Raw genomic sequence first — 16,898 nt, 5'->3', positions numbered from 1 at the left:
GGAAGATAATTTTAAATCATAAAAGGCTCAGTGTACATACTTTTGTATTCAGAAATGCAGAAAGGTACACTTGGAAGACATCAAATCAATTCCTAAGTCTCCCTGGTATTCATTCTACAGATGGAGATATACAGTTACATGCACACAAACATACATTTTATCTATTTATTCATATACATATAACTTTTCCTTAGGAAAGAAAATAATTAATTTTAAACTATAGTGAATTAACCATCTTTACTGCCTTCAATAAATAAAATTTTATGATGGTCACAAAAAATTTTAAATATTAAAAAATCCACTAGACTCCAGTGATATACACTTGGTATTGTTATAGTGAAGCCTTAACTCAGGCATAAAAGTCAAAATTGTGTTTTAACCAATCTACTGCTCTGAAATTTTATGATAATCCATCAAAGGTTGAAGGTGAGGGCTCTAAGGATACCATGCATGAATAAAGCACATAGTTACAAACAAAACAAAAACTATATAAATATAAATACATATACATAAACATATATATCCTGAAAATATACTGGTCAAACAAGATGAGTCCTTGTGGATTCCCATTTGGACTGATGGCCTTCTAGTTAGTTCATCTTTGCATATGAAGGGAATAAACTTTTATCATTTTAGCCTGGTGGCACAGAACACAGGTATAGCCTTGTGGATGGTTTGTATGTTAAAGTAACTCCTTAAAATATTTAATGTTTCAAAAAACAGGATCTAACTATTGAACCAAGACAGCATAATGAATCTAATAGAAAGGAACACTATCAAGTGTTTTATTAAAGACCTATGTTGAAAGAGTAAATAAAGCAAAGCTAGAAATTATAAATAACAAATTATGGGTGTGCATTTTATAAGAACTGGACTCCAACCAGATCTTTGCTCACTGAAAGGCCTGGATTGGCACTTCGGCAAATCTTTGGGAGAATTACTAAATAAATAATTAAAATAAAAATCTTAAATAATATGCATGTAGCTTTTAATGATTTCCCACTCAAACCAAATAGGTAGACTGAAAATTACTTCTTCCTAAAAGGATGAGAAATTTTGTAGCAGTTTGAGCATATAAAATTTTAGGTTCATTTCAATTTTCTCTCTTGAATTAATTTGTATTATATCTATTTTTTAAATTTAAATTTATGAACTTAAAAATAGCCACATAAGCTACCAAGTACAAAGAGTCTCATTTCATAACAGTATGCTTCACTGAAACTGTTTTTCAAATCATCTTGATTTGTAGTATTTCCCAGTTTCAATGGTGTAAATAAAGTGAAGAGGATCTTTCTTCAAGTATCTTTGTAAAACCGTACCACAGACAGTTGCTGCAATTTTTTATTTTAAAATAAAAACATTATATACATTTCCTTCTGGAGTATGCTGTATGAAAATGATCACATCACCCATTCTTAAAAATGGTCTCATTTAAAAAAAATGGTGTAAATTTCTACAGCTTAAGTAGATTGCAACACCTGAAGACTAGCATCAGGCGTGATAGGATTGTAGTCATAGAAACTTTATACAGACTCAGTGCTCCGTTCATAATTGTTATATCTTTTTTTTTTTTAAAGATTTTCTTTATTTATTCGACAGAGAGAGAGACAGCCAGCGAGAGAGGGAACACAAGCAGGGGGAGTGGGAGAGGAAGAAGCAGGCTCACAGCGGAGGAGCCTGATGTGGGGCTGGATCCCATAACACCGGGATCACGCCCTGAGTCGAAGGCAGACGCTTAACCACTGTGCCACCCAGGCGCCCCCATAATTGTTATATCTTGATTCACATAGTCTTTACCTTATTTTAGCTATCTGGCTAATTCTCCGACCTTTTCCTGTTTTATGCATGACATTAGAATATTTGTAATAATATGCTTTCGGTTACATATTAGGGAATGTCGTGGTAAACTGGCATTCTGAAAACCAACAAGCAAATAAACAAACAAAACAAGCCTAATTTTCACATTTATCTATTTCCACTTTTTAAGTACTCCCACCATGATCAATTCAAGCCATCAATGTGATGTCAGTGAATGTGAAGTTGGGAAGAACGTAACTTAGTGAATTGGTACAAGCTGGCTCCAGTAGGACACTGTGATGAATCAATAATGCCTCAAGTTTATTTATTCTAACAGTCTATCAAAATACCCAGGGACGTTTTAGGTAGGTTCCAATACATTTAGGAAAATGACAGTGAATTATTTTAGCATAATTAAATGTTAAGCAATAGGCTGCATTTTGTAAAACTATGAAATGACAGAAAAAAACCTTCCGAATAAGTATTTTGAGTAAAATAAAATGATAGGTTGAGGCTATTTTATGATAAAAAATATTCATCATAAGCAATATAATTGAAAACTTGTAAACTATGTGTTAGAGTTTGGAAAATGTGAATGACATTTAATTAACAAGTGAAAATAATCATCATGAATTTTGAAAATCAAGCATTTTATAACATTTAAAAGAAAGTGATAAAATATATTTTTATGGCCCTTTAGATACATCTGTAAAGTTCATTTTTTAAAATGCTTTTAATGTAATAAGGTGTATAGCATCTAGAAGTAGACAGTAATCTAGCACAGGAGTTGGCAAATTTTTTCTATAAAGATCCAGAGAGTACATATTTTAGTCTTCATACACCTTTTAGTCTCTGTCATGAATACAGTTCTGTTATCGTAGTGGGAAAATACCATGTTCAACATGTAAACTGATGATCCTGGCTGTGTTCCAATAAACATTGTTTACAGAAACAAGCAGCAGATAAATTTGGTCTATGGGCTGTTCATAGTTGGCTGACCTGACTTTAGTGTGTATTGAATCATCTGGTATTTTATAGTTCTGATTTCAATATAATTTATTTTAGTATTTATAAAAAATTAATCCCAATGATGAAAGTGTTTTTTTTAAATAATATTGCCCAAGTCAGTAAATAATATTGACTAATTAGTGTTTCTTAAACAAAATAATCCCATAGCAAACCAACAGCTAAAAGGACAATGCAATTGAAAATAAAATGAATTGTGAACACATTTTCTTTTATATTACTATACCAAAATTTCATAATTAACTATAAGGACAGAGGTTTACCTAGACAGTAAATAAAGAGGAAACCTGCATATGAACTTAAAAATATAGTTAATATGAGTACATTCATTTTAATTTACTATGAAATCCTTATTCTTACCTTCTATAAGTTTCCCTGTCTGTTCTGCACTTCCTCCAGGAAGAATTTTGGCAATATAGGCTCCAATTTCTCCACTATGTCCGGGGATTTCTTTACCACCCACAATTCTAATTCCTAATCCATTACCTGTATTGAAAAATTAGCAAATTATTAGTCATAATTTAAAGGGACAACAGTTATCACAAGTTATAAGGTGGACAAAAAGTGGGCTCTGGTACCCAGAAGCTATCTACAATATGAATATTGGGACTGGACATTAATAACAGAAGTATGTTATTCTGAATTCAATAATAGTTGATATGAAATAGGACATTCTGAGATTCTGGTAGAATGTATGATGAATCACCTGATATTAAAAAAATGATTTTTTTAATTCATCCATATCATCAAGATATGACACAAATATCTTTGTCCATTTTTGACCAGATACTTTGTAAAAATATCGTATGTAGAGGTTTTCACTATAAGAAATTCCAGAGCATACAGTTCACTTACAAAATTGAGGAGCATTTCACTTAAAAAGGCAGTTATTGCTATCATAAATTGAGAAGACACAATCCAAGCATATGATTGCAAATGATAAAATGAAAACACGATTATAACTTGTGAATTACTAATTATTATTCACTTTTTAGCCTTAACTCATTGACTAACATTGTCTGTGCATTAGCATGGCACTTACTGCAAGGCACAATAAAATTATTCTTTACTGACGAAGGACTTAGTAAACTTTTTATTTCACGGAACACATTTTTCTGTAAATAATCACTTGGAGAAAAAGATAGAGAATGATTATTATGTGAAAACTAATTGAGACAGAAATGAACTTGATGTTTTAAGTTTATATTTTCTTTTTAATCAGCTAAAAATTAGCAAATATATATATATATATATATATATATATATATATATATATATATATATATATATATATATACACAGCACCAGATATATATTTTTTTACCAATGTCAAGGATATTTAAAAATAAAAGTACTAAAAGAAAGCAGAATAATTCTTCCTCTTAAATGAAGATACAATTATTTCTTTAAATTAAAATTCTTTTCATTCACTGATTGAAATACCATTTTCAACTCTTTCAAAATCTCTAAATTTTAAAAGTCAGCTCTCTTATAGTTTCGGTTCCCTTCCCACTTTACTCTTCAAAAACAATCCCTGTAGTCAGCATCAACACAGTACAAACATTCAACAACCAGTAACACTGGATTATGAAATCCTTCTGTCATCTACCTAGTATATTTTGGTAAAACACCATTCTCAGGTTGTAAGATGGTTCCAAAGGAATTTCCTCTCTCCTTTTCTTCCTTGTTTTTACTCTCTTTTCTCTCTCTCTACTTGCCTCCCTCTTTCTACTTTTTTACCAGTGTAAGTGTTCTGAAGATTTAGCCTCAAAACAAAAATAAAACAAAAGAAATTAATCGTATGCATCTAAGTTTCCTGCTGTTGTCAAGGGGTCAGAGTTAAATAAGATACTAGCATTCTCTGGGCCCACTTGTGGAGCTTTTCTGTCACCAGGTTCTTGGTCCATTGCTACCACTATGAGTAGAGATTAATTTATGATACACATTGAATATAACTGGGTGAATACAGAACATCATCTAATATATGACCTGGTTTCAACTAAGTCTGCATAGAACAGTTGAGTTCTTAGACAGTAGGCTTTAAGGAGTCACCAGGACTGATCCTACAGTAAGACATCAGACAGACACAGATAAGGGTTGAGGAAGAAGAAAAGTTCTTAGCCACTCTTTATTCAATTAGTTTAGCCTATTTTTTAGTGTGTGAAGGACATTTTGGACATTACAAAATGAGGATTTTAAAATAGCTGGCCATAATGAAAGGTTTTTTTCATGGAATTTATCTGTAAAAAATAAAAATAGTTTCTTAAAGATTTGATTTCACTTTCCATGATTCAATCACTCAGAGCTGTAATTTGCCACTTGTTAAACTTTTCATAAAAACATACACAGATACTGAATTTCTAATGTGGTCATCAGTGTATCCAGAGCAATTTTAAGATGCTAAAAGATGATTTATGACATTTCCTTAGTGTATAGGCATATGTCCAAGATCATAGCTTACATCAGAATTTATCACAATGCTAGGTATAGGAGAGTACAGTAGGGTAGAGTGCTCAAGGCATTTGATTTTAATTATTTCTTTTTAAGTTTGAAAAGGAGAATGTAAACATAGCCCATGAAAAACAATTTCAGCATCCTATATTATAGGGCACAGCCATATGCTTAGGATCTACAAATGGAACTATTACACCTTGTAAAAGTATAGCTAAAAGAGTAGTTGTGCAACTCTAAATTCTATTAATTGGCGTAAGTGACTATTTTTAAAGATTCGGTTAAAGTTCCATTCTGTAGATGAAAATGTCTTAAGAGTTAAGTAGTTGGATCCCTAGTACCATTTGATTTTAGGTGACTGAGTACACTCTAAAACCCTGTAGTAAAGGATCAGTGGAAGGAAATCATAACTATAGCCATCTTCATAAAGTAGCACAATACAATACTTAATTTTATAAAATACAGCCTCATACTACTGAATTCTAATGCTCAAAACACTTTCTAAATACATGTTATAAGCCTCAGTATCTTTGGTAAAATGAAAGAAATGTTCAGTCATGACAATACTGTGAGAAATGAAATTTTATATATAAAGAAACCACTTCAAGCACATACTAAATTTTCAAGAATTATGGTTGCTCTGGTTGATGTTGTGGTTGCTGTTATGTTTTTCATGTATACAATAAAGTAGCATAGAAATATTAAAATTTGTGATAAAATGATAGAAAATAAAAAGACTCATAAAGTATAACAGTTTTTTGCTTATTTTACAGTAGTTACATGTATCCTAATTTGGACATAATGAATATAAAGTTAATTTATATGATTTCTAATTATTTAAATCTGGACATTCTTTTTTTTTTTTTTTAAGATTTTATTTATTTATGTGACAGAGAGACAGCCAGCGAGAGAGGGAACAGAGCAGGCGAGTGAGAGAGGAAGAAGCAGGCTCCCAGCAGAGGAGCCCGATGTGGGACTTGATCCCGGAACGCCGGGATCACGCCCTGAGCCGAAGGCAGACGCTTTAACGACTGCACTACCCAGGCGCCCCTAAATCTGGACATTCTGATTTCACATTTCTATAGTTGCACTTTGATATTTTATGTATTAAATGCAGAAAAAATTAACAAAAATACTTCTATAAAAATAAAACACCCCAACTCAAATCTAAATTGCAGAATTTAATAAAAGATTTGGTAAATTCAAGAAGCAACATTAATTTTTAACTGACATGCTTATATATGAAAGGTCCTTGATAAATGATGTTTACATTATTACTGCTTTTCAACTTTTGACAAATTTTTATCAATATAAATTCCTTTTGCCTCTCTACTTATATTCTACCTAAGAACATTAATAAAATGTTTCCTTAGTTAGATGCCTCGAAAATACAGTGGTTTTGCTCAAGTGAACAGTGCAGCAGGTTAGAGAGACCAGTAGACACCAAGAAAACACAGAAGCTTTAATAAAAGACTGTCAAAAGTTACAGTATTTTCACAACATATTAGCAGAGATATTGTTGAAGAAGTCTTACAGAGAAATCTAACTTTCAGAAATCCTTTAAAGTATGTAGAGAATATTTTTAAGAAAAGAGAAGTTCAACGATGGATGTAGCAAAATCATTAAGAAAAAGTATTACCTTAATAACCTTAGGATTATAATTTAAATGTACCAGTCTTTTTAAGTCTTTATTATAATTATGCGGTAAATATACTATTATGTAGTCACGTTTAATGTTCCAGGCCAAGATGGCAACATAGGAGGTTCCTGAACTCACCTCGTCCCATGGACACACCGAATCTACAGCTACACGTGGAGCAATTCCCTCTGAAAAAAATCCAGAAACTAGCTGAGTGACTCCTACATACTGGGTCAATGAGAAGAAAAACAAAAACAAAACCACAGAAAAACAGGTTTTGGCATACCTTCAACTACTGGGAGCCATTAAGAACGAAGAAGGCAGCTTGGACAATCACTAAGATTTGAGAGACAACCAAAAGCTCAGACCAGGCTGAATCATAATGTTTACCTCCTACATGAAACCACCGCATCAAGACTAAGAGAGGGGACTGTTTTATCTAATGCTTAGAAACCAATAGAGAGTCAAAACAACTGAAGTAACAGAGGAATATGTTCCAAACAAGAGAACAAGATAAAATTCCAGAAAAGGACCTCAGTGAAGTGGAGAGAAGTTATTTGATAAAAAGTTCAATATAATGGTTACAATGATGTTCACCGAAGTTAGCAGAACAATGCATGAAAAAAGTGAAAATTTCAACAAACAGAATATATTAGAAAGTACCAAACAGAAATCACAGAGCTGAAGAATAAAATATACGAACTGCAAAATTCAGAGAGGGGTTTAATATCGGACCAGAGAAGTGGAAGAAAAGATGACTGACTCAAAAACAGAGCAGTGGAAGTCATCTAAGAAGAGGAGCAAAGAGAAAAAAAGAATGAAGAAGAGTGAAAATAGATTAAGGGATTCATAAGATACCATCAAAATGAAAGGCACCCTATAGAATGGAAAAAAATGACAAATCATATTTCTGATAAGGGGTTAATATAAAAACATAAACTCATATATATATAGAACTCATACAACAGCAAACAATCTGATATAAAAATATTCAGAGGAACTAAATAGACATTTTTCCAACAAGACATACAAATGGCCAAAAGGTACATGAAAATGTGCTCAACATCACTAATCATTAGGGAAATGCAAATCAAAACCAAAATGAGATATTACTATGCATCTGTTAGAATGGCTATTACCAAAAATATAAGAGATAGCAAGTGTTGACAAAGATGTGGAGAAAAGGGAACCCTGGTAGGAATGTAAATTGGTTACAGCCACTATGGAAAACTGTGTGGAGCTTCTTCAAAAAGTTAAAAATAGAACTACCCAGGTCTGGTTATCTAGCCAAAGGAAAAGAAACAGGGATTCGAAGAGTTATCTTCACTACCATGTTCATTACAGCATTATTCGCAATAGCCAAGATACAGAAACAACTCAAGTGTTTGTTGATGGATGACTGGATAAAGAAAATATATACATGTATATATATACACAATGGAATATTATTGAGCCATGAGAATGAAAGAAATCCTGCCATTTGGGACAACGTGGATAGCCCTTGAGGGCGTTATGCTCAGTGAAATAAACCAGACAGAGAATGACAAATACTGCCTGGTATCACATGTATGTGTGGGGAAGAAGTCAAACTCATAGAAACAGAGTAGAAAAGTGGTTGCCAGGGGCTGTGAGTCAGGGAAATAAGGAGAAGTTGGTAAGAGGGTACAAAATTTTAGCTATAAAATGGAAAAGGTCTAAGGATCTAGTATAAAACACTGTGACTATGGTTGTAACACTGTATTGTATAAGTGAAATTTGCTGAGAGTAGAAACTAAATGTTCTTATACACACACACACGCACATACACAAGATAAATACATGAGATGATGGATGTTTTAATTAACTAGATGGGGGGATCCTTTTACAATATATATGTAAATCAAATCACCACAGTGTGCATTTTAAATATCTTACAAATTTATAAGTCCATTATACCTCAACAAAGCTGAAATAAAAAACCAAATAAAATAAACTGTGTATAAAATAAACATGAGCATATTAAGGAAAAACCTTTATATTTGCATTTAAATTTAAAGATTAAATCTACTTTAATTTTATGTGTATTAACATGTTACATAAAGTATTAAAAATGTTTTTATTTTCATCTTAATATATGAAATATTTATGATGTAACCAGTAGACCATTAAGTTTAGACAAAATTAAAATACTTGGTTCATTTTGACATTATCACAAGCCACATCTAAGCATCAAGGAAAAGCAAAATTTTATCAGTGAACACACTATCTTATGAATAGTAGTCCTTAAATCAATGGAGTTTATTATTCACAATAAAGTTATCACAGGATAATGATATATATTACAATTTAGTCATGTCATTACTTGGGCTGAAGAAGAAAGATTATCTATATAAATATTAATGCTAATGAAGTACTGAAGATAATGGAAAAGGCCCCAAAGGATAGTTCAATTAAATCTATTTTTACAGTTTACACATTAATTATACTCTTGAGTGAAGCTGAGGAAGTTTATTTTTATATTCTTTCACCTACTAATTTCTAAGTTATATATTATCTATGTAAATATTTAGGAAAATACACCAACTTATATTTAAAAACCAATAAAAATTCTCCTTTGTGTTCTTACCAATGCTACATTAATTCATTAATACTTGAACATAAAGATCCAAAGAATATTTCATAGTTCACCATTTTTCTTTATTTTTACTAATTTTTGCTCTTTATGAGAAAAACATTCCTACAAATACAACAACACATATCAATTGCCTTAATAGCAATCCCTACTTGACTGTTTCTGGAAGCATCAAAATGGAAACACCACCTTAATACCAAATCTAATCTGACTCTAAACCTCAGCATGCAAATTACATACTCAACTATTCCTGTTAGCTTTTCCTAATCCAGTCAATTGCTCTGTAGCATTCTTTTCCCCAGTTTTAAATACACCATCCTTTACATATATGAAGGATTCAAAAAGAACATTTTTGTCACATTCCCATGAACAAAAGTTTACATCATCTTTTCTAATGTAATATGACCAATAGTAAGATAAAAATGTTACACAAAGCATGTATAAAAGGCTATTCATACTCACATCATACTAGAAGAAATGGGCCCAAGTTGGACTGCCATGTGACTGAAATGGCCATTGGCATGGGAAATAAGGAAGACACATATATATACATATACACATATATACACACACACATATCTTCCATACATATACACACACACATATATAAAAGATTATATATATATGTATATAGACACACATTATCTGTCATTGCACACCGAAATAATGCTCTCAGACACCAATCTGAGGGGTCATGCAGGGCTGCCTCTCCAAGGGAGAGTAGCAGCAGCTGAATTCTGCACATAGCTTTCGTTTTGTTCTTTTATCAGCAAGGAAAGGCCAGATTTATCAAAGCATGGGGAGGGAATACAAAGGGATGGCAATTATCTTGAAGCTGGAAAGCAGGCCTGTACCCGCTCTTATGCACGGGCACACAAGGAGGGGCTTATGGGATAAGGGAGAAACGGGATGTCTGCCTAGTTATTACCCAAGGCAGGAAGGGAAGTTGAGGGTTATTTTCTTTCATGGGTCCTTATCTATGCCCTGCCCTAGGAGACGCTGGGAATCTGTTCCTACCAGGCCACTGCATTCAACAGCCCGAGAACAGGGACACTGCTGACGTTTCAGTTGCTCCCACAATCACTCCTTAGGGCTTACAATACAATTTCTAGGAATAACCCCACACATACCTTCAAAATATATACACAATACATAAGTATATAAAATATTATACACATAGGTAGATATAAAAATGTCACAAGTAACTATCAGAAGACAGTGGCATTCTGGCTTTGTTGAACAACATCTTTCAAATAAAAGATATTTTGTATACTGATAAAGTAATTTTATTAAAGGTGCATAGGATTTCTTTCTCCTGAAATACTTCAGAAATAATTCCCACCAAGAAAATTTCCCAGGACGGCTATACTCAAAAGATCATGCTTAATTCATTCAATAACACATGGGTTTGGGTTTATTTCTTTATTTTAGCTTATTTAAGGCAAATGCAAAATTATAATCATAAAGACCAAACCTGAGGGTTTTGCATGATATTCCTATAAAAGGAAATTAAAAATAAACTTAATTCATTTAGCAGTACTTAGGGTCCAAAATGAAATAATTCTTTGATATGAAATTGGGTGTTACAAAATTAGAGGGTGGGGTCAGTTTATAGATATGGCCTTTTTTTTTAAAGATTTTTATTTATTTGAGAGAGAGAGAGAGAGAGAGAGTGAGCAAGAGAAGGGGGCAGGGAGAAGGAGAAGCAGGTGCCTAGCTGAGCAGGGAGCCCGATGCGGGGCTCAATCCCAGGATCCCCAGACCATGACCTGAGCATAAGGCAGAAGCTTAACCGACTGAGCCACCCAAGCGCCCCTATAGATATGGCCTTAAACACTTACTTGTTTAGATATTGATCACATGATGACAGCCCAGGTCTGGGAGTGGGGTCATTTACTATGTGTGTAAAAGAAAATTGTTCTATTGCAAGACACTCATGTAACCCTACACTGTCAGTGGAAATACAACAGTTTAAACTTATATTACTGTAATACTATGATGAACTTTCCAAAATAAGTCTTATTTAATAAAAGGTAAGTAGGAAGAAAAATACTACTGTAATTCAAAACTTAGCAATCAGCATTCCTTTTGTACTTCTCGAGATAACAGAAGATTGTGGCAGACGTAATCTATCGTGACTCCCAATGAGTCACTTCCGGAATAACCCCCTCCCTTTGAGGGCAGGAGGAACCTGTGACTTAGTTCTAACCAACAGAGTCTGACAAAGGTAATGTGATAGTCACTACCATGATGACATTATCTTAGCCAACTAAGATGAGAGTTTTCTGCTGCCCTGAAGAAGTAACCTGCCATGTGTGCGATGTTAGGTGAAAGAAACACAGGGCAAGATGCTGAGGAGCCTCCAGAACCTGAGAGTGGCCTGGCTGACAGCCAGGGAGAAAATGGGGAGCCCTATTCCATAGTGGGAGGAAATGAATTCACCCAATAACCATGGGAGCTTGGAAGGATATTCCCAAGCTCATAACAGAACGCAGCTCAGCCAACATGTAGACTGCTGCCTTGTGAGATCCTGACCAGACATCCCAGTTGAGTTGTGCCTGGATTCTTGACCAAGAAAATTGTGAGATATTAAATGTGTGCTGTTTTAAGCCACTAAATGTGTGGTAATTTGTTACACATCAGTAGAAAATGAATACAAAGATAAAAGTTGTATCCCGAGTTTTCTGTGCACACAATATACATGGACATTATCTTGGTAGCAAAACTTGTGGAACATTTGTGTTTATAGTAGTTACCACAGTGACCGAGCAGTGACAGAGGGCAGGAATGAAAGGGAAGATAGGCCATGAAAAAAATCAACTTTTGTTCCACAAAAACAGAGGACGGGCTCTGTGTATCAGTTCTGCAATGCTGGGATTCTGGTATAATAGGTGTAACAAGCACATAGCATCTGGGCAACACGCAATACATAACTGGATGAATACTGGATGGATAAATACTAAAACACCTATTTTTCTCCGTGGGGCTAATGCATCAATGATAAAGGTGTTAAAATAATACAATTGTATTCTATTCTATTCTTAGAAAATGCCTTATAAATTACATTATCTCTTTGGATGTTAAAAGAAAAAGAAAACAAACAAGCAAAGCCCCGTGTTCATACACGACGAAAACGAAGGTTTACGAAGGTAAGTGCTCAAGGCAACACCTAGTAAGACAGCAAAGCCAGAGTGAAGCCCACATTCTTGCTCCACATGAGCGACCAGCAAGGCATCTCCTATCTGGTTAGCACCAGTGCACCTGGTTTGGAATCAGAAGGGATGGGTTTGAGAGCTGCACATCCAGCCCCCATTTCCCTGTTCACTTGTAGAGAGGACAGTGATGGGCGGGATTGCAATTAGGCCATTAAAAGAAGAAACCATCAAGATGGAAGAAATGTATGGGAAACCAGCAATTCTCAGTCCAGACTGAGGAGAGGAAATGTTTCTGGCTTGGGCAGCCACAAATCATACTGTACCATCTAATCAGTAGCTGGGATTGATTAAATTGATTATTTGATGTGAGTTTTGTCTAATATTTTTATTTTTCTACTGATACATAAATGTGTATGCCATCTTGTATCTTTAACAAACATGACAAAGAAGAAATTGTTACTTTTTTAGTATAACAGTTTTAATCATTTTTGTATTTTTGCATTTGTATTACAAATATGAACTGTATCTGTATCTTTTAAATGAATACGTAATTAGATTAACACTTAGAGTTTGGTATGCAAATCTATAAAGAACAAAGTACGCACAAGACTGGTAGCATAAGAACAATTATAATTACCACGAGTTTTGAGAAGAGTTGAGAAACTGATTAGGTAAGAGAAGTTCTGAATTTGCTGAGTCACTAGAGACATAAAAATAAAATCCAGGTGTCCAGAATATTTTTGCACTACAATCTAAACCTGTTCTCATCAAAATCAATTTGCTATTGGTGAAGGAAGTATTCAACATAGTTCAACAGCTTCTATCTTCCAATATATATATCAGGAGATACTTTTCACTAAAGAGTTATCTAATATAGTTATTTTGGTTATTTTTATTACTCTTTAAAAAATTCTTACTACTACCTGAAAAGAACAAGAAGTGTTACATGTTGCTATGAGTATTCAAAAACATTCCATTGAGACTGTGCTTTAAACAAAAAGAGAGTTGCTTTTCTTTATTTTCATCCTATTTTCTATTACATCAGATTTGTTGAATTTTAACTGTCAAATGTCTCCAAATACATGACTTTGAACTGATGAATTCTGTTTGGTTTCTGTACCTTATGTCAATATTTTTTTATATTTAATATATTTTATTTCTTTCAAACTCTTTAGTATCATCTTCAGGGATAGAGGCAAATAGGAAGTAACATTTCAAGAGTTTCTTCTATGTTTCTTCTATGTGTCTTGCACTTTTTTTGCATTAAAAAATTATTTCTGCAACTTCTTATGTTAGATACTTTCCATATCATCTCAGGACAAAGAAGCTGAGACCAAAACAATTCAGAAACTTGTTTACATTGTCCAGCATGTAAAGAAGTTAAGATTCGAGCCCATTTTTTTTTCATGACTCCTACATCCTTGTTCTTTCTATATACTTTTCCTTATTATTCTAATTGTCAAGAAAATATTCTAGGAGAACAATATAAGTCCTTACTCCTTTAATTGAATCTCATTTCTTATTGACCATTTATCTGTGGCCCATTCACAAACACTTGTGATTTACACCCTTAAATTTCACATTAACATTACTGTTTGTCCTCCTCTTCTTTAGGTTAAATATCTTGGATGTCTTCACCCTCTTCTCATGGAATCAAACATTAATTCCTTTAATTTAATTTCATGAAGAGTGCATAAAATAATGTGCTAACCAATCTCCCGTTAGAAGCAAAGCACTTCCTTAGCAGGAACAGAATTGTGCAAGCAATATTTATCCTGACAGATGTCAGGAGAAGTGATGTTGTTGATGTGGGACTGGCCTTGACAATAAACACTTCCTTTGTTACTGAGGACACGAATGCAAGCTTTCATTAAAATTTACCAGGTAGAAATTGTGAGTTTTAGAAGAGATTCAACCTTATCTGCATTTTATGTCTATAGGGTTTTTTTTTTTTAAAGATTTATTTGAGAGAGAGAGAGAGAGAGAGAGAGAGAAAACAACTCCACTTATAATAGCAAGAAAAGAATAAAATAATTTGGGAGATATTCAACAAAAGAAATGCTAGTCTTATACACTGAAAACTACAAAACTTTACTAAAAAATATTAGAGAAGGTCTAAGTAAATGAAAAAATATGACATGTTCATGGATGGGATGGTTCAATGTTGTTAAAATAGCAATTCTCTCAAAATTGATCTATAATTTCAGTGCAAGCATTGTCATAATCCCAGCTGACTGTTGCTAAAATATTATGGAAATCAAAAAGATCTACAGTTGCTGAAACAATTTTCAAAAGGAGGACTTACACTACCAGATTCCAACACTTAACATAAATCAACTGTAAACAAGAGAATACAAAATTGGTGAAATAACAGTTAGGCACATACTCAGAGAGAAGAGAACTGAGAATCCAGAAATAAATCCTTGTATTAATGGCAGATTGGTTTTTGACAAACATACTAAGGCAATTCAATTGGGGATTTCTTTCTTCCTTTCTTTTTTTTTTAACATTCTTGCACAAACAGATATCTCTTTATGCTTAAAAAAAAAAAATGAACATGGACCTCTGCCTCACACAATATACAAAACCCAACACAAAACAGGTTGTTAACTTAAATGTAAAACACTTCTGATATAAAAAATAAAAGATAATCTTTGTGACCTTGAGATAGTTCTTAATACTCTAGCAAGAGCAGCCTGGTCCCTAAAGAAATACCGATAAATTGAATACTGATAAATTGAATTCCATTAAAATATAAAACTTTTCCTTTAAAATAAACTGTTAAAAAAATAAAAACACAAGACATAGGCTAGAAGAAAATACGTTCAGGTCATATACCTTATAAAGTACTTTTATCCAAAATATATGAAGAATTCTTAAAACTCCGTAAGAAGACAAATAACTCAAATAAATAATTGGCAAAGTATCTGAACAGACATTTCACCAGAGAAGACATATGCATTGTTTATAACCACCTGAAAATATGCTTATTACCATAAATCATCAGGGAAATGCAAGTTAAAACAATGAGTTTTCATCCACACCCACCCAAAAAGATAGCCATTACCAAGTGTTGGCTATGACATGGAGAAAGTGGAACCCTCAGACATTGCTGGCATGAATGTAATATGGTACACTCATTTTACGAAACTATTTGTCAGTTTCTTAAATAGTTAAAAAGAAACTTACCATAGAATCCAACAATCCCACTTCTACGAAACCATTAAAAAATATCATATGTCCAAACACAAACTTGTATGCAAATATTTAAAAACGGAAAATTCCAGGGATAAAAAACTGTAGAATATCCAAATAATGGACTACTACTTAGCAATAAGAAGACCAATGTACTGATACATGTGACAAAATAGGTAACTTCAAAAATGTTGGTAAGTGAAGGAGCCAGACACCAAAACTGCACACTGAATGATTCAATTTATATGAAATGCCCAGAAAAAGCAAACTTAGAGACTCAAAGTAAATCTCTCACCCGTGGCTGGGAGAGAAGCATTGAAGGTGGATATTGCTAGTAGGCTCAAGGGAACTTTTTGTAATGACTGAAATGTTCTAAAACAAGATTATGGTGATGGTCACACAACTCCACACATTTACTAAAAGTAATTGATTTTGTGTACATTAATGATATGTAAATTATACCTTATTAAAGTGGTTTAAATAATAGTAACAAGAAAGAGCTATCCACATTTGGTATTGCTACCAACTCAGAGCCAATGAGATGTTACATTTGTTTCCTCTTTCTAAAAGCTCATAAAGATGGTAGACTAACACAGAACAGAAAATGAGCCACTATTTCCACTGAAGACACTGCTGTCGTTTGAACCTAAACATATTTAGTGTTCTTCCCTATTACACTTGCTAATTAGTCTTTCTAGCCTTGCAGATGTAGCCAGCCTGTTATGGAACTATACATAAGCAAATATCTTTTTTGAAATCAGAAGAATTTCTTTGGCTTGTTTGAAACAGCTGTGTTTCTGGAGCCGTAAGATGGTTTGAAATAAAAAAGGAACAGACTCATTTCTTGAGCATTACATTTTATTCTTTTTTTCCTGATAATTTTTCTCTAGGAGAAGAGGAAATAACATTCGTTGAGTGTATAGTAAGTATAGGATTTTGTGCTAGGTTCATTTGCAATTATGTGAGATAAAGAGAGCTGCTCTTATTTTACAGATAAGCAAATTTATTCTCAAAATTTAAATAA

The 16,898-nt window shown here is 33.2% G+C and overlaps 1 protein-coding gene across 7 annotated transcripts in view; it reads right to left on the bottom strand.

The window, feature by feature from the left end:
• PCLO (piccolo presynaptic cytomatrix protein) overlaps positions 1-16,898 on the bottom strand; it is a 373,917-nt gene that overhangs the window by 106,866 nt on the left and 250,153 nt on the right. For all 7 annotated transcript variants that reach the window (XM_087861125.1, XM_087861131.1, XM_045793368.2 and 4 more), the window contains exon 10: positions 3,184-3,309. In XM_087861125.1, coding sequence (XP_087717251.1) covers positions 3,184-3,309 — 126 coding nt within the window. The remainder of the gene's footprint in view (positions 1-3,183; positions 3,310-16,898) is intronic.

This window comes from Ursus americanus, chromosome 3 (genome assembly GCF_024610735.1).
Source record: "Ursus americanus isolate L20-20 chromosome 3, mUrsAme1.1.p, whole genome shotgun sequence".
In the NCBI taxonomy this organism is placed as follows: Eukaryota; Metazoa; Chordata; class Mammalia; order Carnivora; family Ursidae; genus Ursus; species Ursus americanus.
Note: the sequence above shows the minus strand (reverse complement) of the source record. Positions and strands in the feature narration are given on the sequence as shown.